General features: G+C 35.3%; 1 protein-coding gene across 5 annotated transcripts in view; it reads left to right on the forward strand.

The window, feature by feature from the left end:
- Window positions 1-23,750, forward strand: part of LOC143236670 (E3 ubiquitin-protein ligase RNF212B-like) — a 131,488-nt gene that overhangs the window by 12,092 nt on the left and 95,646 nt on the right. For 4 of the 5 annotated variants that reach the window (XM_076475059.1, XM_076475055.1, XM_076475056.1 and 1 more), the window contains 2 exons: window positions 7,715-7,856; window positions 8,233-8,294. In XM_076475059.1, coding sequence (XP_076331174.1) covers window positions 7,748-7,856; window positions 8,233-8,294 — 171 coding nt within the window. In that variant the 5' untranslated portion in view covers window positions 7,715-7,747. The remainder of the gene's footprint in view (window positions 1-7,714; window positions 7,857-8,232; window positions 8,295-23,750) is intronic. The other variant, XM_076475060.1, reaches the window with a different exon arrangement.

Raw genomic sequence — 23,750 nt, forward strand, 5'->3', positions numbered from 1 at the left:
GAAACATGCATAGCCTTTGATGCATAGAAGCAGTTTCTGGCAAATGTAAAAGATATTTCATCTCCAGTCGACCTCCCATTACCTATCAAACATGTCTTGTAGTATTCCAAATCTAAGGTGGACTGCATATTCAGAATTGGTTTTTCATGGCCCCAAACAACATGCAGCTACTCATAAGCCAGATTTCAGGTTACAACAGTGAAATTTCCATCACAACTGCTGCTCAACAGTTTGGAGTGAATGCAACTTCTGTGCTGGCATTGGTGTATATGGAAGAAAAAGGCATAATTAAACTAGTGGTTCCCATAGTTCCAGCACCCACTCCTTTGGTGCAACAGGGCCAACCCCAGTTGGGACAACGATCCTAGTAGACAAAAAACACAAAGTGGTCTCACACAAAGACAGAAAGACCACTCTTACTGTAGGTGATATTGCACCCAAACTACTTGCACTTTGGCTGTTTCATTGAAGCTAGCCACTCTCAGACAGTTAAGTAAATTAGTTTACCCACTGCAATGATTTTAGCACACAGATTTTCTGCAAGCCAGCTGTCTGCTTTGGTCAAGAAGCTGAAGAGCCAGTATTCACAATGATCCCAGAGAGCATGACTGTGGCTTTCCCAGCAAGTTTTCTCAGTGTTCAGCCAAGTAACTGCAGGAACTGCAGGTGTGTTTTTTATCCACCACTTCACACCACCTTTATTTGCAGGTAGCGGTGTTCATGCAGAGTAGCCTCGCTGCTACCTGTAAATTTAAACACAAGGGTCAATATCATAAACTGCAGTACTGTCAAGATGCTTGAACTTGTGATCCCCCTGCTCTCTCAACAGTGCGCAAAGGTGCTAGGCAAGTGTGGTGTCTTCTGTGAGGATTTGGCTATTTGTACCCAATATCCAGTTTATTTGGGAGTAAAGTTCCTCTCTGTTAGTGGAGATGGCCTCTAAGTAATCTGCCCTTTCAACCTTTGAACCATGAAGACATACTGTGATGGGGCATTGAGTAAACTCATCTTCAGCTTCATCCAGCTTTAGTTTTTCCAGGTTGATGTAGGCATCTAGTCCTGAAAGTTTGGCAGTGTTGTTGGTGAGCTGACCTCAGATAGTTTGCATTTATTTTAAAGCCCATGGAACTCACACAGGTTTAGTTGAGGCTCTACAAAACCAAGGATCTCATCAGTTTTCTTTTCAGTGAGAGTGGTGCTAATTTTTTGAACAGCATCTGGGGCTTCCTTGGCAAGCTGCACATGTCCTGAAGTCCATTGCAGTCCCACCCAATTTATTATTGATTGTATGGAAAGTTGCAGTAGCCTTGGGGTACTTGTTTGCTCCTTTTCCACAACCAGTTTACAAACCCTAGCTTATGTTGAATCATGGTCATATCACAACACCCAATTTTGCTGGCTATTTTTAGAGTACCAGAGACTTCGATAGTCACTGTGAAGGTCAAGTTGTGAATAGGCCTGCAGTGGCACTCATGCCACCCACTTATTTCCTAGTTACATCCTGATGAGCTTAAAGTTGTGAGATTAACCCTCAAGGAGTGGAGCCATGGCTGCACCTTTTCTGACAGCACCTTGTAGTAGTCATTATTGCCAAATGTAGCATCTCATACTTGAGACTCGTAACTGTTCTCATCCTTATTGCCAAAGTTACTATGGAAATGACAGCACCAGCATTTGTTGTCATCACAACTGGATCATCAGGATCTATAAAGCTGTTTCATCCTTCTCGTTATTAACAGCTATATGGTCATTTCATTAAGGTCAAAGTCTACCATTGGTGTTATATTGAATACAGGTTACTATTGGTTCAATACAAAAATAACTTCATCTAATTATGAATGGAAACTTAACCCATACTTCAGACTGCAATACCCCTTGGCATTAAGGGGATCTGCTAGTCATCATTATGAACAACCACTCTACTATTAACCAGAATCAGCATCTACTGGTCCACTTCCAAAATCTCTAAGTCCATGACATGATCATCCTGGGAACTGCTCACCTGGCCTTCACAATCTTCCTAACGTCAACTGACATGAAATGCACCATGGTAAAAAACCTGGGACACACAGCCATGAAGAAAACCATGATTAAGATCAGTGGGAACAAGGTCACATCCTTTGATGATTTGTACATTTACCAGTACTAAAGCAACCTCTGGAATACTGCACAGGAGCATAATAATACACAGTACCAGGGCATTGACACCACAGCAGCACAGAATGCCATTAAGTTGTGTATCAGTGTTGGACATGACAAGGCATGAATAGCAGAAGACCAAGCCATTTTAAATGCCTCTGACAACTGGTTCTACATCCCTGTTGGAGCTTTTAGAGTCTCATATGCCATTCTATAAATCAGGAGACAAGTTGGAGTACATCTTACCTTCAGTAACTACAGCAGAGTTATTCAAGTCACAAGTGACAAGGTAGCCTCATACAGTATCAAAAACATTTCACTAGAGTATGATATGGACACACACTCTGAGCTTGAGAGAACAATCCACAACCAATACATTGGATGCCAAGTCATGACTGGGCCCGATGCCACTGCAAGTTGACCAGTAACAAGAGTGACACATTGTGGAACATCAATCTGAACACATCTGCCAGGTCTTTGAAGGGCATTTTTATGTTGTTTGAAGATCCCAAGTTTAGTAGTGCCCCATGAGCCAGAGAATTTGAAAGCTTCTATGATTAAAATATCATGAAGATGGAGGTGACCATTGAGAGTATGCCTAATCAACTTTACAGAACATCCAAACATACCAGCAGTGGGACAAGGCCAAAAAACAATTTGTGGCTCCACCAACCAGATCTCAGCCTGGAGTTCACAATGTTTGCCAAAGACCTGGCTCTGGCAGACATGTCATTTAGTGAATTTCTTACCTCAAAAATGAACTGTGACTTGGCATGCAAACCACAGGCGATGACCATCTGTGCAACAGTGTACACCAGGTAGAAACCACAAGTGACGGTGTCAATATTCAGATCACTAAGGAGGCAGGGGTGGCCATCATATTGAATGTGTACCTATATATTATCAGGGATATGCAACTCCACATCTAAGATGCCCACTTGATGTCAGTACTCCACTGATCACCCCAAAGACACCATTGCTTTATCAGCTGTTGTCAGACAAGCTGCAGGAAAAGTTTTCATTCTAGGCTTTCTCTATCACATCAGTCAGCATATTGTCATCCTCTGCCTCACTGTCCAATACAACAAGACATCCCAACCCTGGGTCTGTAATTACTCAGAGGTCTACATAGCCCACTCAAGCAAGTGGCTTCATTACTATCTGCAGACATTCTACCATCTGTTTGCTAGAAAGTTGACAGTGTATGGTATCAATCAATAACTGCATTGAAACAAATGCCTTGACAAAGAAAAAGAGTACGCTTCCCAACTTAGCCTTCAGTAGCTGCTATACAGACCAAAGAGCAAAATGTGTGGGTACTCGTGCAGAAGTACAACTTAGTCTTAAAAGATCTCTGGGAACAGATGTACTGGGTTGCCTGTGAAGATCATGATCCATTTAAGAACAGTCTTCATGAGTATGATGTCATCCCCACAAGATGATGTTGGAGTTGAAACAAAAGGAACTGGTGAAAATGACAGCAGCTCTGATGAGCCAGATAAAAGAACCTAAGAAAGTAGAGACAGGGCCATAGAGGTGCTGCAGCACAAAAGGCCAAACAAAAATGATTGTTGGCAGAGCTCCAGGAGGCTAACTCATTCCTTCACTCTTCATCCAATTCTTTGGTGTAGGAGCTAGACATGACTGCTTGCAGTGGGGCTGCAAGTACCATGGCTGAAGTACCTCCAAAGGATAAAGCTGTAGAATAGCTAGAGGCCACACACATTCCAGAATATGGATGCAACAGTCTACAAGTATTCACAGATTGTTGGTGATAACAGCAAAACATTTGGCCCTCTCTGCCCTAAGTCCGTGCTTACTGACTTCTACATGCTTTTGAATGACCAAAAACTGCAAGATTTCCTTCATCATCCTGGAAATTCACACTGTGGCACTCATTGCCTACAATATCACCAAGTAACCTAAGTAACTGTGTGGGAACCTTTGGGCTTCTTATCGTATGGCAGACAAGACCTTAGTAGTGATGTTGGGTTTACATTTCTGGCTTTCTTGTGCACGTGCCTATAGCACAATGGGAGTGGCAGGAAAGTTGTACTGTGAAATGATGGAGATGAGGTACTGCACTGCTGGAGTGGAATGTAATGCAAGAGGACAAAAAATTCTGAGACTGACAATAAGGCCAAATCAGTGACACAAAACTCTCCATTCCTGCTGGTAGGCCTGTTGGTTTTGCAGAGCAAAAATTTTCTTTTGATGTAGGCAAGCTTGAAGATAGTTTCTGCCATGCAACAGACCTGGTATAGACTTTGCAGATATTCTGGCTTGGGCACTCAGTTACAAAACCATAAGAGCCTGTTGTGTATTATCTGTTCCTCAGACAAGATGGTTCTGCACATAGATTTTTCTGGGAAGAGCTTGTCGTGGTCTCTTTTGACATGTCATTGCCTTCTAATGGTGGTCTTGCTTATTGAGTGCCGCAGCTCCTCTTATTCAGTTGTGGTCAAGGTAGGTAATATGCACATTGCCTTCACAGAGTGCTTTGCTGTTTTCTTATCAGTCTTTGCTGAACTGTTGCATATTCTTTGGTACATAGACCCAAAACATTTCAATGCTGCCTTCAGCACAACAGTGTTGCTGTCTTTCTTTCAGCTATAAAATGTAGTTAACTTTGAAGTTAAACCTCTTGAGTTCTTTGGGCTGGTTTTGATGTTTGTAAAACACAAACATTTTCTGGATAGTTTTTAAGTGCTTGTATGCTCTGCTCTGTGGGCTGTTTCACCTCAGTCTACTCATCTGGTGGGTAAGTAACCCCCTGAAGCTGATTCATATACTCAATTCTTAGATACAGCTAGGTAGGCAAAGTTAGACCAGTGGAGATAATTATCAATTATTCAGAACTTCTGGGGACTTTGATAATGAGGGCCTGGGAGAGATGGAATGTAAGGGCATAACCAAGGTGCCAGTCCATAGTCTTGCTGGCTTGTTCTGCTGCTGTAACAGTAACTGTAACAATGTTTTTAATGGCAAGCTATTGATTATTTTGTATCTCAGAGAATTTGACAAGGATGTTCTGTTTTCTTCTTTTAATGGGATGATGAAAGAGAGGAACAGAGGCATCTGGGAAGCACTCTCTATGCTGGGCAAATAGGAGTTATTGTGCCTAATCATGAATAGCCATGCAGCTGGTGAGGATGAAGTCATCTGACTGTTATTGTTCAACAAACCAGTCCAACTCAAAGCATCTTGGGAGAGTCTTTTGTATTTTTTCGCACTGGATCCTGTTTGGATTTAGATAGATGATCTCCTTGAGGTTTTGAAGGGCTTCATCTTTGGCCCTGTGATTGATTTCAAACTCATCATAGTAGTACACATGCTGCTTCAGCCAGTCATGTGGCATTTCACCTGCTATAGATGGTGGCTGGCAAAGATTGCTGCAAAACACATTTTAGACCCCTCTCCAGTTCAACCAGTAAAGAAAGGTCTCAAGGATGAGGTGAGGCATTATGCAGACCTCATTTCAGATGATGACACATGAAATGCATTTTTGACCCATGCAGTCCAGTGTTCAGTTACTTTGCCTAGTCTAATGCAAGAAGCTGTGATAGGTCTGGATCTTAACACCCATTCTCTCCATCTCTTGTGGTTTCACCCATACCCTAACCACAACTGAGATAGCTTCTGAGGGGTGAGCAGGTCACATAATGAAACATGGTACTATCTGGAATGTTTTTATTCTGCTACCAGTATTCTGGCCTGGGGGTGTGTGCTGAATATTCCTGTGGTATGTAAAGAGCTTCTCCCTTGACCACTAGGCAAGAACAAATAGCTTAAATTTTGTACTATTACAGTAGCATGTGATATCACAACCCATCATTACAATATACACAGTTCAGTTTCCTTGGTCAGCTACCACAGTATCAAGTTTGTGTAGTACAGTCTTTTCCACACAAATACAGTCAGTGTCCATCCAGACAGTCTCCTCTGAGTCAGAATGCTGAAGCATACTGTGGAGGTTTATGTGGACAAATGCCAACATACATGCACATAACTGTGTGTACCATGATTAAGAGTCATCATAATATGTCAAGATACAGCCCAGGGGGGATCTCTTGATGCACTTACAAGGGTGCCACTTTTTTTTTGTGTATTCGAGTTAACCGAGGTCTGTGATCAGATAACTCGTAAACTACTCGCCCTCGACCTTTGCACCCTGTGTAAACTTTTCAATGATGCTACAGCCCTGGTCCTGGTTTGTATGAAGTCATGCCTCCTGGATCTCAAAGGAGATAATGGCTTCAGTAACCTCTAGCTCTAGCCACTGTTAACTTAGTATATGAATTTTTACATGACCTACATATTTTATGTTGACTGTTCTCCATAAGGTATTACTGGGATTATGACCAGAAAACATTAACAGGAAGGGTAGCTAATTAATAAAATTATAAATTTACATTTTCTTGTGCATTGATTTTTGATACTAAAAAAACAAAAAACTGCCATTTGGTCCTAAAAGCTATACAGCTTACTAATGTATAAAACCCAAATGTACTAATAAACATTTGTATATATACAGTAATACACATCTAACTACTAAATATCACAAACAATAACATGCTTTTAAGCAAAGTGTAAATAAGTGAAACTAGGTCAACTTGCTCTCTTATTTCTACTGAAAGAGCAAAAAATAAATGATGCATGAAATATTATATATTTCTGTTTAATTGATTTCTATGTATTTCCAAAGAAAGATAAAAGTTTTTCTGTCATTTAAACTTCACAGTTTACAGTAAAAAACAACAACTGGAAAGTGTTAATTTTGTTTTTTATTATGCATGGTTCCAAACTTCACCAGTACTCCCACCATATCAAGAAATTTACAAAATTTTATTAGGCCTAGTGGTAGAAACAGTAAGACATGGGTTATCCAAAATTTTAATCTTACTAAGGAACCACCAAGTTATTCAAGGCTAGCTTTTCAATTTGACGTATGCAAATGCCACAAGAAAAAAATACTTTGCTTTTAGATAAATTCTAGATAAATGGGAGTAACACAAACCAAGGTTGGGCACATTCTATTTGCATAGGACAAGTAATAAAATGTAGATGTTTGTGTTAGAAATTTGAAAAAAGACATTTTAAACATATTCAAATATAATTGTTTTTTAGTTATGTAAGGTTTGGAGCTGTAATACCTCTATATTACACTTTACTGTACTAAGAATATGGACATAACTATTGAAAATACAAGAAAACATCTAATAATTAAATTTTAAACAGATCAAATTTGTAAATATGCTATATATATTTATTCAGAATTCTAGTTGAAAATAGTTTACATAATTGCAATCCAACTCTGTATACATCTGTGTTTAGACTATGCAATACATTTAATTGGTTTCTTTGATGCTTTGTTTTAATCATTTTCATATGCTTATTTACTTTATTGCAAACTGTTTAATGTTGTTTTTAATTTATTGTTTCTGTATTTTTCTTATTCATGTGGATTAAAACTGTGGTACTTTTCCATCTTTCTTGCTTGAGCCAAATTACTAAAAAAATAATTGAATTGGTCACGAGTAACTAAAGTAAATTTTTTCAAAATTATAATTTTCAGTTGGATATCCGAAGTCTTTAGGAGAACCTGAATATGACAGATTGGATTCACTGTAATTCCTGCTATAATCTTCCTAAAAGTGGCAAAAACTTTTCTCTGACAAATTGTGGGCACATTTATTGCAGTGACTGTCTTTACAAATGTATGTAAATATTTTTGATCAAAAACATAAGTAAGATTATGCAAGGTTAGCATAAATCAGGTTATCAGTATAAACTTGATAAAAACTTAGTGATAATTATATGTCTGTATAATCTATTACATATGTGTTTCAAGATCAGAAAAACAGAAAAGACATGGTGTAAGGTCAAAGTTTGCATTTTCTAATTGATTTGTGTGATATTCCAGTAACATACAGTAGTTTATGAAATTGTCCTTTAGAAATATATCTGAAACATCTTTTACTAGAACATGTTAGAAATTAAATTAAGGGGATAGAAACATAACTCCTTTTTATAGTTTCATTTATATATCTTTTCTATTTCATTCATGGCAAATTGTTGCAATTCCAATTGTAGGTGCAGGAGATAGATGCATAGTCTGTGGAAGTCCTTGCAGATCTATTCAACTTTCATCAGAGGTAAATCACATTTTTTATCTTTTTACATGAATTTCATTGCATAGCATTGTCAGGACTTGTTGAATAAACAAAGTATTTCATGTAATGCTACTAAAGAAAATTGAAATACCTGTATAATACTGCTGTTTCACAAATAATTGATTCTGAATTGATTTGTATGCTAAATGAATATAGTTGACAAATGTAAATGTTAAATCACCAGTACGGGAAAGTAAAATTAGAATTAATTCAGAGATCTGATAAAATATATCTCTTCAGATAATAGATAGATATAATATGTTCTTCTCTCATATCAGTTAAGCATTATCAAGTCTTACAAGGGTAAAAAACATTTAAATAATAGTACAAAATAGTAGCAAATGGCAAGAGAGCAAACTAATTATTCTAAGTTGAAGGAATTGTTAAAATAATATAAAGGAACACCTACATTGTTTGTAATTTTTGTGGTTTAATTCCTATTTATTAAGTGTTTGTTTAGTTTTTACTACTAACATTTTTCCTTGCATAATCAGGTGGGTTAGGATGCTTAACTTATAGTTTGTGGGCTGTGGGTTCAAAATCCTATCCTAAAAAATATGTTTGCTTTTTTAGCTACTTGTTGGTAAAAGAGTAGCCCAAGTGTTGGCAATGGGTGATGTTCACTAGCTACCGTCTCTCTAATATTTCACTGCTCAATTAGGAATGGCTAGTACAAAATTCAAAACAGATCAAACTTTGCATAATAATGAACCACGGTAGTGGCTCATAATAGGGTTTGCAAGGAATTGCACAAAACCCAAATAGAACGTTTGGGTAAAAAGCACCTTAAACAGTAAAATTTCAGTTCAAACAACACTTTAAAATCTTTAGTATTGACTACTAAAACTGTACACATATAAAATGCACAAAAAGTATGAACGTTTGACTTACAAGGAAAAGAAAATCTGCTCAAAACAGCCCATTTGTAGTTATTATTATTGTTGTTGTTGTTGTTGTTGTTATTCTCTTTCTAGCCTACAACAAAAATGGCTTTGTATATTGCAGTTACATCTTTGAAGTGGAATTGAAAAGTATTTGTTTCTTCTGTATTTCATATAAGCTGAAAAACTATAATTTTAGTATAAATGATGTTATCATTACCTCATAAAGTTAGCTTACAAATATATACTGTACCTTTAAAAAGCTTAAATGTAGGATGAAACAGAAATTACCAGCCAGTAACAGATTAACTTTAGAGGGCTGTTACATGTAGTTACTCAGTGCTTTATATATTATACAGTCAGTGCTTTTAGCTATCCCTATGTTATGTATGATGTGAAGGAGTAAAAATAAATCAATACAAATAATATTAAATTTTATTACACACATTCATAGGATCATTACATTAAAATATGTGAAAGTTTATTTAAAGTAATGTTTTAGGTGTATATGTTTCGTTTTGAAAGGGCTTTTTTTCTATTGGTAAAATATTTTTAAGCTTAATGGGGATTTTGTTGTAGACTAGGCATATATTTGCTCATTGTTTTTGCATTGTATATAGAGAATTTAGTTACACACAAACTACACATGATCACCACATTCTTGTGTGATCAAATGATCAAATAGCCAATAGCTACTGTAAATCATCATGAACTGTATCAGCTAGCTACTATTTATTTTAGTACTATAAATAAATGACCTTATAACACCAAAAATGTTGTTTTTATTAAATAAAAATAACATTTTGGTGTTATAAAGGTCATTTATTTCTAGTATTGATACATCTTCTGTACACCAATATGCACCATAGAAATTAAATAATGAGCTACTAATTATGTTATATTAATTATTCACCAAATGTAATTCTAGGCATCAGCATGGAACCAAAAATAAGGGTTTGTAGTTTGAGTGTATAAATGCCTACAGTATTTCCAGCTTTGCTTCCTTACTTTTTAAATTTCCAATTTACACTAAGAATTTGTATTTTTCAGTAATTAAGTCATGATTCAAGTGCTTTCAAGAGATAAAAGTGGGTAGATGTCAAGTCAGAGTAGTATCATATTGAAAATTCTTTTATCAAATATTATTTTTTAAGATCAATGCCAATAATGCAGATAAACAGTTCTACCATGTGGCACAAATTCCACCCATGAAAATGTTATCTGTTTGTCAGATGACTTGCACTATCATCTTAGAGTAGGTTCACAAGAAACTTTTAAGTGGCATTGTATTAAGTTAACCTTAACATTTGTTACTTACGGTTTACTCTTATTTTACTATGTGAAACTGTTTAAGATTTGAACAAGGAAAGAGATACAAATGAAAGAACTAATATCTACCTCAGATTACATTCTGTAGTAAAGAGAATTAAGTAGGCATGACATTTAATTTAGGTTTGAAATCCATAATAAAGACGTAGGAAAATCAAATTAAAACTTATTTCTGAAAGTCCAAAGCAATCTTCAGAAAAATATATATCTGACATATAAGACCTTAGCAGTTAAAAGAGCTATTTTGTTATTATTCACATTTTTTACTTTTTGATTAGCTGAGAAAGCTATAATTTTAAGATTTTAATTTTTTGTACTTAGCCATATTCATTTTTTATTATTAATCTAATTAATTTAATCTCTTAAGAATGAGGCCACTGCTCAGTGAATGGCATGATGAACTTTATGTCAGTGATATCTTGAAAGGCAACATATAGACAAATTATATACATATAAATTTGAAATAATTGCACTCTTGCCAGTATATATCTGTGCTTTCACTCATGATTATTAGAGTTTATTAACATGGCATTCAAATGGGGATTATGTCATCATTATAAACAAACTATTGCCACTAACATAGAAAAAGAAAAGATTATTATACAAGCTGATTCATTTAATGGTTGTCAAGGCTCAACTAATGTCAACTAGACAATGCAAAACTCTCATATGGTAGACAACAGTTGGTACAAAGACCACTTATGTCAGATGTAAACAAAAAAGATGGCTTAAGTGATGCTTACAGTACAACTGTGAACAGCAAATGGTTTGAATCATAATATGTGGGTCAATGAGTCATTTTTTAATCTTATTTCTATGCTGATAGTAGAGTTGGAATTTTCAAAGAAATCCACAAGAAGCACTTGATTCAGCTTGTGCTGTTTCTGTAATACAATTTCTAAAAGTAGTGTAGTAATGTGTTCATTTGTTACTTTTCATCTTTCACCTTGATGGACAAGAACTCATCTAAGGTGATAAGGCAAAAAGTTATCTCACTCTTATTCTCTAAAGTTTATTTCAAGAGCCTGTCAGTTACTTTAGTAAACTTCCTTTATCAAAACAATCATAAATTTTTGATCCAATTAATTATCTTTGGAGTGAACTTAAATACTGCATTTAACAGAAGAGCTAAAGAAGATAAAGCACAGTTTATCAGAATGATTTGTAACTGCTGATGCAGTAGTTTTTGTTGAAAAAGTCATTACATTATGGGTGGAAGATTTTCAGCACAAATATATTTTTCATGGTGAATGAGCTCCCAGTTGTTTGACTATGCAATGCTACCATATGTAGATTACTGACTTGAAATTATCTCACTTTTTCCAAAGAATATAACACTTTGAAAAAGAAATGTATATTGCTATATATGAAGGTAACAACTCAGTAGAACATTTAGGACAGCAGTGACAATCCTACAACCACAGAAGCTATTGTAGTAAAATTGAAGTATTGTGCAATGCTGTTAACAAATTAAAGAATAAGATTTGACAAATGCTTACAAGCCTAAAGTTAAGTTGTTTCTAACTACTCCTCAAAACTTAAGAAGTATATTTTCTGAAAAATATTGCTGAAGAAGTAGGAGTCACAGTAAATTCATTCAACCACATACTACTTAAATTTCCTGGTGCAGTTTCAAGAAACTTTTCTGAGTTTAGTCAGTCAAGCTTATTTTGAAAATCAACATCTATATACAGTGGAAAATTTGTGACAAGTTTGTTAGAATGTGAGGTCTACTGCTGAACTGGTCATCCTTCAAGGAAGTGTTTTACAATGGAAATTGTGTAGTATAATCATGGTCATCATGTTGAGTGCAGTCTGTAACACTTGTAGAACTCCTAGGGACAACACAGAATATGAAATATCATACTTTTAAAGTTTGAATAACTTTAAGTACTACCCAAAAAGTATTTTTTTGGTTTATTGTGGAGCTTATGGAACATTGAATCAAAGCTATTATCAAATTGTTTTTAAGCATAAAGCTACACAATTAGCTGTTTGTGCTCTGCTCTCTGCAGGTATTGCAATCTACTCTTAGCATTATAAACTTTCAAATTTATAAATGAACTACTGAGGAGTCCCATTATTGAAAGATTGTCCAAACTACTAGCATTAGATTGCTGTCATAATAAAGTGTCTAGTCATTCCAACAGTTCAAAATTTGCTTGTTATATCTAATTTTATTTTAGATTTAATATAAATTACAATTGAGCTTCAGTCTTCTGTTTCTTTTCTTGTAACAAAAATGATACAAGTGTTTCAAATTATTTTTCTGAGATGATACTTCAGCTCTTCACATACAATGGCTTGATCCTGCCTATGATATTTGCAAGCCACTAGTTTTGAGCTAACTCACAATAAAAAGAACATTTTGTGTCATTTAAACTTCACAGTTTACAGTAAAAAACAACAACTGGAAAGTGTTAATTTTGTTTTTTATTATGCATGGTTCCAAACTTCATCAGTACTCCCACCATATCAAGAAATTTACAAAATTTTATTAGGCCTAGTGGTAGAAACAGGAAGACATGGGTTATCCAAAATTGTAATCTTACTAATGAACCATCAAGTTATTCAAGGCTAGCTTTTCAATTTGACATATGCAAAAATTTTCATCCTATTTATTTAAATTTAATATAAATTACAATTCAGCTTCAGTCTTCTGTTTCTTTTCTTGTAACAAAAATGATACAAGTGTTTCAAATTATTTTTCTGAGATGATACTACAGCTCTTTACATACAATAGCTTGATCCTGCCTATGAGATTTGCAAGCCACTAGCCTTGAGCTAACTCACAATAAAAAGAACATATTTAACTGGAACTGTGCTTGAAGTACAGGGGGTGGATAAAAATAGTGCCACCTTCCTGCAAATATTGTGATTTTTTTGTTACATCTTTTATTATATAACAGAAAAATAAGCAGAACTATATGTTTTCAGAACACACTAGATGAGATCTGTTCAAATCCTAATTTTAACACTGGCTTTTATAAATACCTGAACTTTACATGATTTAAGTTACATATTCTCAGATAAAGTATTGTTCACCTGCTGTAGTTTCTTAGTCAAGGAGATAATATGGCAGCGTAATGCTGATAACAAGAAGTTTGCTGTCGCTCTCTAAAACCTGTTGATGGGACCTTAAGCCAAGCTTCAGTGAGTGGAGTATTTTTGTGAAAGCAGTAGGCTAGTTGGAATAAGAAAATGTGAGGAACTAAAACAGGTGCACAGCACTTTTTATGAGAAAAAGTTACTTAACATCATGAAAAGTTCAGGTATTTATAAAAGCAAGTGTTAGAATTTGGTATCACATTTGAAATGATCTTGGCGAGTGCATTCTAAAAACATATAATTTTACATATTTTTTCTGTTACATAATAAAAGATATGAAATATTAACTACATTTTCAAGGGGGATCACTTTTTCTATCCTTCCCCTATCTCTTCATTCTTTTATTTTACATCATCCAGAATAGACATGTTTGAAACTTGTTAACTGATTAATTGAGATTTGTGATGGTTTCTTGTTCATTTATATTTCATTTCAGTTTATCTGGTTTAGTGGTTTTTTTGGTTTTTTAATTTTTATTTAGAAAAAAAAATTTTTTCTTGGTATTTCCAACAATTGTAATTTGTCAAATTAACATAACTTCTGCTTCATTCCATGATAGTGATAAGGTTACTAAAATGAGATCTATGTTTATTATGGCTAGTGGTAGCTCATTGTCTATGGAGGATGTAACAGCCATTGTTCAGTGTGTTGTAGGTTCCTTCATGCACTCTAGGCTTCCTCCTCCAATTCATTTGACTGATGTTTCTTTTTCCTTATTTAATAATTATCAGAATGATGATCATTTGACTGACCATTTTCTGCACCAGGCTTTGCTCTAGGCATGGCTTTACCTATGGATGGAAATTGTCACCCTTCTAATCTCTTTCTTGACATAATTTTGTAGGTATGTGTATGTTCTTTTTTCTTCCATTTGTCTTTTGATTTCCCTTGTGCCTTATTACAGGAAACCCGTACTCAGGATTACTTTTGTCTTTCCTCCTTCACTTGATATTAGATTGCATGCAGAACTGTTTTTCCAACAAATTTACAGTCATACTAACTTGCCTTGACCTCCATGTCTAAATGACTTTTTTGTCCTGTCTTGCAGCTATTCTTGATCTGCATTCCCTACATCCTAGTGCTAATAAACTTTTTTCCTGACTGTGAGCATGGACCTTCTAACTTCTGTTTCTTTGCCTTTGTCTCTTAATTACCACTATTCTGTGTTGCCTCTTGTCTCATCACCTCACATCTGAGACATTTTATTGTGCCCTGAAGGAGTTTTATAGAAAGGTTCATTCTCTTCTTTTCACCAGATTGGCCTGTACTACTACTTCTGCTCTATTTCACCATATGTGGATCCTCTGCTGTTGTGATGGGATGGTCTTCTAACTAATGTATGCCTCTCTTATGTTTATCTTCATGATATTTTTTGGGTTCCATTTCTTTGCTCAGCAGTCTTTGTGGATATTCTTGACCCACTTAACACCTGGACTAAGGTGGCTTACCATTAGTACTTATTGTCTACTGTTGTTTCTCATTTTTTAACCTTGCCATTCTGTTATGTTCCCAAGCCTGGAGAATTCACATCTCCCTTTTTCATTTCAACTTCTTTTTGTCTTTATCAGGGTCATTGTTTGTCTTATTGGTGACTGTCCTATCAAATCTGACCATGTGTGGGCCTGTTTGTCTTTTTACACCAGCCATTGGTCTCAGTTTCCATCTGATGGGCTTTCACTATAGCCTTTCTCTCCATTTCATTTTCTCACCTTTTCCCATTTCTTTCATGCTGTCCTCCTTCCTCTGTGTGTCTTTTTATATTCAGTGTCTGAAGGATGTGATCTCAGACTTCATGGCCAAGAATACCATTGAGAGTGTATTTATTTTTACACCTGGTTATTACTCTCATCTTTTAATGATTTACAAAATGACTGTGGGCTGGAATCAGGAAACTCTGAACTTAATTATGATTTGTTTCTTTCAGTTGGACAGAGCTCTATCCATGGAGTGGTCTTTCCACACTGGATTTTCATTGAGCTTGTTTTCATTGGGCACACCTATCAGCAGTTCTTTGGTCTTGGCAGTCAATGCTCTTAACTAGGACTAGTTTTATGTGTACCTGTATTCCTCATTTTTTTCTCCTGTGTATCCTCACTTTGGTATGTGACATTTCTTGTCAGGTCTAGTTGGTCTAGTTCTATGGTCAGCACACCCTATTTTCCTCTGTTTCATCATTTGGTATCCTGGCCCATTCTTCCCCTGCCCCATTCCTGTTCTCCTATGTTCTAATAACAAACATTTCTCTTTCATCCAGGGGTGTCATACCTTTTTTTTCTGTGTGGAGTTTGTGCTGTCCATTTCCCACAGGGCGTGACTTTCCTGTTGTGTAGATTTTTTCTTATTTCATTCCAGGCCTGGTATGTCCTGATGGTAAGGGAGCTTGATTTGCAAGCTGTGGGTTGTGAATTCAACCGTGCTTGTCCATTCAGTCATGAGGGCATTATAATGTGATAATTAATCCCACTATTTCTTTGTAAAAGAGTAGTCCAAGAGTTGGTAGTGTTGACTAGCTGCCTTCTCTCTAGTCTATCACTGATAAATTGAGAACTGATAGTGCAGATAGGCCTTATGCAGTTTTGCACAAAATTCATAAACAAGCAGACTTATCCCATTTCTGTCACCATTCAATTTTATCTGTCTTTCATTGAAAGTGATAAGTTTTTAGACATTGGTCCATGAGCCAATTCCTCTGGGTGACTCACCTTTCAGTCTTTTTCACATGGTTGTATGACCACTTACTGATTTCCACTATTACTCGTTATAGGATGGTCTTATCAACTGCATTTTGCTTTCAACAATCCCATCAGGTTTTTCTTCCCCTATCCTCTCCATTTTGTTCTGATCTTTCCTTTTTCACCAACCTTACTTTTATGCTTTACTGAGACCTTAATGTTGTTTTATATGTTTTATCTGAGCTATTGAATCATTCCATGTGAAATCATCCAGATTTTGAAACATTTTCCAGGTGACCCCCCTCAGAATGCCTTGAAAAAATTCACATGTGCTCATCTAACCATTTAATGAAAAACTGACAAAGAGTACATCCATATCTCTAATAGTTTCTGATCTACAGCCCTGTAAAATGTAGTTAATTTATGTTTATTTTTGGCAAATTCATTTTCAGGCAACTTTGGCTGCTTAAAGCTGCAAGAGTAATGGTGGTTGAAGACTGAAATTTGCTATACTGACTGAATTAATCTCACAGAAGTCGAAAATGGTCTCAAACCAAGTTTATCTCTCTTAGGATTTTCATAGTGAGGCTGTAAAATCACCTGAAAACCCAAAATCGTAAAAAACATTGGTTTATTTAATAAGCCATAGCTCTAAGACTTAATGTGATACAAAGCTGAATTTCGTTTTAAAATTGCCTATAACATATCAGTTGATAAATCAGCAATTGTTGTAATTAAAAGTCTATTAGATCTCCTGTAGAAAAATTTAGTTGCATTCAACTTTTTATGACATAGCTAAAAATAGTCCTACTTCAGGCCACAGTTTGACCATGTCACCAGTTATTCAGCCTTTTCAGATTTTTACCATATATTCTTACATCTCTGAATATGATCTACAAAAAAAATCAATATGGTGTTCAGCCTACATTTTGAGTTATAATTTTTTTAAAGTACCCTTGGACCATACATTGTTTACTTGAACAAAAATACTTTGATTCAGGTGTGTTACTGTGTGCAAATACATCCATATAATTGTGAAATAATTTATGAATCCCATTGAAATATTCTGATCAGCCTTTACCATATATTCTTACATCTCTGAAGATGATCTTCAAAAAAATCAAGGTTGTGAAAAATAATAAATTATCAAATTTTAAGTGTCTCTGATATGTACCATTGGGCAAAGGACCACATTCAGGGCATTCCGTTCTTTCTTGTCAATCAGGAATCAGTCCTGCAGAATTGTGTAAAGTTTGATCTACTTGAGCACTATGAAAAATGCAACACTGTAGCAGGTATTAGGTCACATCATAGCTTTATTCCCCACTCTACCAACAAATTGTATATGAGTAGGCCATCAGATGATGATGTGTACACAGTTGTAACTGTTGGTAGTAGCAGTGAAAGTGATGCTGCAGCAGCTGAAATAGAGTCTAATGATAGCAATGACAATTATCAGCCAGGGAAATATGTGGCATGCATATACGATCATGAATGGTATGTGGGAAACATAAAAGATAGATCAGATGAACATTCCAATGTGTTGGTGTCATTTATTAAGAAATCAAGAAACAAACTGTTCTCATGGCCTGCAAGGTCACGTTAAGATGAAAGCTGGATTCCTCTCCAACATATTCTTTGTCTGATAAGTGCACCAACCATGCAAGGCAGTAGTGCTCGCCACTATGTTCTAAGTCAAAGTGATCTCAACATAATCAAACTCAAATTTCAGAAATTTATTCAAGCTGTCTGAACAAAGCAATGTTTATTTGATGTTGTTGAGGCTAATTTATCACCAAAGCAATTTTTGAAACATTTCATTGTTACGATTATTGCAGTTTGGTGTGACTATAATCTTTCTCAGTTATCCCCTGTTGTTGCACTGTGCTTTTGTGTGTCTAATATACCTTTGTATGTATTATATTATGAATCGTAAACTCAGCCATATCTGCATAACTGTAATGCATACACAATATATTTGCATTGCCATGTGATTTAACTTGTTATGCCAATAAACTTGTTCAGAAATGAAATAATTTTTTCTTGTTTCTTACAACTTCATTATTTAACATTGTGAAAGGCTGGTTAGAATATTTCAGTGGGATTCATAAAATTCTGACAGGTATTTTTCACAATTGTATGGATATATTTGCACACAGTAATGCACCTGAACTGATTTTTTTTTTAAATAAAAAACGTATGGTCAGAGGATACTTTAAAAAATTATAACTCAAAACGTAGGTTCAACACCATCCTGATTTTTTTTGTAGATCATATTCAGAGATGTAAGAATGTATGGTAAAAATCTGAAAAGGCTGAATAACTGGTGGCATAGTCAAACTGTGGCCTGAAGTAGGACTATTTTTAGCTATGTCATAAAAAGTTGCATGCAACTAAATTTTTTTACAGGAGATCTAACAGACTTTTAATTACAACAATTGCTGACTTATCAACTGATATGTTATAGGAAATTAGAAAACAAAATTCAGCTTTGTATTATATTAAGTCTTAGAGCTATGGCTTATTACATAAACCAATGTTTTTTACAAGTTTGGGTTTTCAGGTGATTTTACAGCCTTACTATGCAAATCATATGAGAGATAAACTTGGTTTCAGACCATTTTTGAATTCTATGAAATTAATTCGGTCCACCTAGGAAATTTCAGCCTTCAACCACCATTACTCTTGGAGCTTAAAGCAGCCAAAGTTGCCCAAAAATGAATTTGCCAAAAATAAACATAAATAAACTAAATTTTACAGGGCTGTAAATCAGAAACTATTAGAGATATTGAACTAATCTTTGGCAATTTTTCATTATATGGGTAGATGAGCACATGTGAAATTTTTCAAGGCATTCTGTGGGGTCACCTGCAGCCCCCTGGATGATTTGACATAGAATGACTCTATTGGCTTTGTGTTCATTATACTATTTTCTTTGAAAGCACATATCTTTCTCATTGTCCAGCATGGCCAGGTGGTTAGGGCACTCGACTCGTAATCTGAATACCCAGCACACCAAATATGCTTGCTCTTTCAGCCATGGAGGTGTTATAAACATGATGGTCAATCCCACTATTTGTTGGTAAAAGAGTAACCCAAGAGTTGATGGTGGGTGGTGATGACTAGCTGTCTCCCCTCTAGTCTTACACTGCAAAATTAGGGATGGATAGTGCAGATAGTCTTTGTGTAGCTTTGTGAGAAATTCAGAAAATAATCAAACAGAAAAGCCTCTTTCTCAGCTGCAGTGGCATTTATTTGGATATACATGCCATTGATGTTTCCCACACTTTCTTTTACCATACTTATTTCATCTTCGACCTTGACTGGGTATTTCATCCTCAGACTTCAGCTACTTCAATGAGTGATCATTTTCTTATTTTACTGCATCAGATTCTTAAACTGTCTCACTTTCACAGACTTTTTGATGAGGTCTGTCAGACTGGAATGTGAGTGAATCCACTCATGTTCATCTCCCATTATCTTTATTGTATGGCTATTTCATTTCCCTTGGGATTTTACCTTCTTCTAGTTGCTGTTCTTCAATAAAACTACACACTATCTTTGAAAAAAGATAAGTACGTTATTTTTTATATTACTATTCTCTCTTTCTCTTCCCTCTTATAGAATCCAACCAGGTGGTTAATGTCTCCTTCAAAAGTATGCTTATTTCTAAAAATCCTCTTTGGGTCAGGGGTAGCAGAAAGTGCTCAACTCATCTGCCCTTGCTCTGACAGATTCCACTGTTGAGGTGGGTTTCACAAGATCACTATACATATCCTTGTTATATGAGAATTATTCAATCCCAATCCAAGCTGTACCTTCCATGGACTATAATGGAAAAAGCTGGCTCCAGGGAAATGATTGCCCACTTCTTTGGCTTGGACTTGCTGGTTTTTAAATATAGGGTTGTTGTGGTCACCTGTTGCATTGTCTCCTATAAAAGACCTTTCTGGGAGGTGTCTAGTGGAAATCTGGGAACTTTCCAGGTGTTCCAATGCAAATTCTCTCCCTTTTTTCAAGTGGAGCATATGAAGATCTTTGCCATTTACCAGATTGGAGCCACTGAGGTGATGGACCTTGGAGAGTTCCTCAGTGATTTTATACAGCAGAATACAGTAGGAAGTCAGACAGTAGTGGAATTGTCTATGTAATGTGAATCACTTCTCAAACAGCTAGGGTTCCCATCTTCTGCAGCAGGATAAGTCTGTCATTCTCTCTCTGTCTTCTGTCTGTCCACTTATCATGCCCTAACCATATTATACTTTTTGAAATACTAACCACGTGTTCAGGTGCTTAGTTAGTCATGCAGAAATTCCATTTCTTCTTGGGACACTTGAGGCTGTTTTGCCTTTCCCTCTCTTTCCTTACAGGCGAAAAGTATAACCTAGCCAAGACAAGATGAAGTTTTCCATGAAGCTATCATGTGTCACACTTCATGGCATTTCCCTTTGGTTGCTTTCTGAAGGAAACTCATCTGAGGTTAATGTTTGTACTGGTCCCTCCACCATTTTACTGTGGGATTATAGCTTTTCTATGTGCAGATATGAAGTATCATCTTAGAAGTTAACATTTTCCTCACCTGAAAACATATTTCTGTTAGATACTTTTATATACCTTCCCATCCATTCTCCCCACTTCTGGTGCACTTTCAACATGATGTTAGTTTGTTTATGCCATAAACTGGCAAATCAGACCCACTTGCTATGCCCATCTTCCCAATAGAAAGCCAAAGTTTTAACATAATAAATGTAATTGTTTATAGTACAGGATATTGTTTATTTCATCTTTAGTTTGAACGTTTTACTTGTTATGGTCAGATGAACAAGCTTAAAGTAAGATTCTAAAAGCTTTTATGCCATATTTGGAAAGCTAGGTAAATTATGATAGTTATAGGACATTGTTTCCAACGTGAATGTTGTTATTCTGTGTTCTTAGATGCATTATTTAATTTAATAAATATCATTTAGTGTAGTAATATTGTTAGTATGAAAGAGTAGGTTGAAGTTTCATTGACAGTCAACAGCAGAAAATGAGAGGAGCCAGGTAAGTATTATATATCTCATTTTTCATTGTATTCAGTATGTGTTATTATAAAAGTAAGTAAAATATAAAAACTATTTAAGTTGTGTAAGGTTAGATTAGGTAAAATAATGAAAAATGTATGAAATTTCTTCACGAGGTATGCTTTCAAGCAGCTCACACATTATGTAGTCTCATGAGGTGATGTGAGCAGAATGTTTGCCAAGTGATTTACAACTTATGTGGCAAGACTATTAGTTAGATGTTGTTCAAATGGCACTAAAAGAATAAAAAGATGTAAACTGTTACAAAGCTTAAGCTCTTTAGGATAAACACTATAAAGGGTGATACAGACTATTAAGCATATTTTGGCTAAATTTTTAACCTGGACCAAACTGACTTGGATGAATGCTTACTCAGTACCATAATCATGTAGTTTACAGCTGAATACAGAGAAACAGTCTATTTGCCAAATATTTTGAAGTTTGACCAAGAAGTCTTGCTTTCTGTAGACATGATGTATGGTTCTCCATTTAAACCTAAAAATCTCACAGTGTCCATTTGAATATTTCAAATGATAAAGTTCTCTGTTTGTTGATGTGAATGGGTTTGTTAGTCAACAGCTAGGAAATGCCACCATACAGTAAAGCAGTGAAAGAATGAATATACAAAAGTGGAGACTGAATGTAGATTTGGTATTTGTCAGCTGTACAGAAACCTTTAGGCTGTGGCTGGACAAGACCCCATATTATGATCTCATGAGTAGGTCTATTGACATAAGAATTGCAGCAGTCTATAGCAAGTGAAAGCTGCATCTGTACATGACCAATGAACTTTTGGTCAACTTGTTTTATGAAGAGTTATAAGAGTAGTAGTTGAGTCAGATGAAGATGAAGCCACTCAAGATACTGCCACTTGAACTTTAATATAAGACATGTTGCCTTATATAGTATACTGACTGTAGGAATCAAGTATTTAATTGATATATTTAACTTTCTTAAATGTTGGTGTACTGTTTTACGCTCATGAAGTAGTAAATAATTATTTATTTTAAATGATTGAGTTGCAAGAATGATTGTTATTTGACAATGAGATGTTTTACAAACATTCTAGTTTTGTATTTAGATTTTAGGCATGAGTACCGTCACCACCTTCAAGCAAGAATGTTGGAACCTCTTGAGATATTTATTTCATGTTTTACATAGAATGAATTAGCAGAAATTTTGACCCACATTTTTCTTATCTACATTTATAAAAGCTTTCAGACATGATTACACAGGCCTTTGAATTTAAACTTCATAAAAGTTGTTTTGGTTTTAATAATGGATTTTCCATAATTTAACTCTGCAGATATCTGCTCTTCATTTGCATGATATGTTAATAAAACCTTTTCCCTTTTTCTTTGCTGCTATTATTGCACTTAAATTTTCAGGGAAGTAGTCATTATGTGAGTGTAAAAAATGTACTTTCAAGCTTATATTACAACCCAACTTTTTGAATTTAATGAGCATGTTATTGCCAAAATTTTGCAATTTGGGTCCTTGTTATTTTCCAATAATTTGTCAGCAACATCTTTAAAGACAGTTACACTTCATTTTCAACTCTTCTCATTATTCTTTCAAATTGTTCATTTGAAGGCAATTTTCTATTCTGAGGCCTAACCAAAATCCCTTCATTAAGTTTTATTTTTGAAAGACCTGGGAATTGCTAACAGTGATACTTGAAACAGTTGCCATCTATGTCTAAGGCCTTTACAGACTGCTTCATCAAGCCCAGTGTTATATAATAGGACTTTCTTTATGTCTACCAAACTTTCACATTAATTGTTTTTTGATCCTGGTATCAGGCTGGCTATTTGTGCTCCATTGCTTTTTTATCCAGTCTGATTCAGCATTCTGCTGTCTTACTTATTCTCACAAAAAATGTGGAAACTGTGTAACTGGATTGTTGACCCAACAACATACAAAGGACTTTCAAGTTTCTAAAAAGTAGCCAACCATGTTCTTTGTATTTGACTTTATTAAAGAGAAGTTCAAGATTTTTGTATGTTTCTTTCAAATGAACTGAATGAACAATATGAACAGTTGCACATTTGTTACTATTGTGAAAGAGAACATCTTTTAGAATTCTTTTGGAGGAATCAATAAACAATAATCATTCACTTTATAGACTGTAGCACTAAGCACTGGTATTAATTCAGCAATATTTTTACAATAGACCAGTGAATCTTCTTGTGAAAAGTATGGTATAAACTATTTCTCACAATTTTTGTATCAGTAAAATTATGTTCCTGGAGAAAGTAAGTTCGTACCCCAAAATCTCTGAAGAGTCCTTTGGAAGACCCAGAGCTTTCACCAAATTATTTATAAAAAGTTGTGGTTCATCAGACATTTCAGGCTGAAAACAGTTCTTTATATAATTTCTACTGA

Source organism: Tachypleus tridentatus, chromosome 13, assembly GCF_004210375.1.
Source record: "Tachypleus tridentatus isolate NWPU-2018 chromosome 13, ASM421037v1, whole genome shotgun sequence".
NCBI lineage: Eukaryota > Metazoa > Arthropoda > Merostomata > Xiphosura > Limulidae > Tachypleus > Tachypleus tridentatus.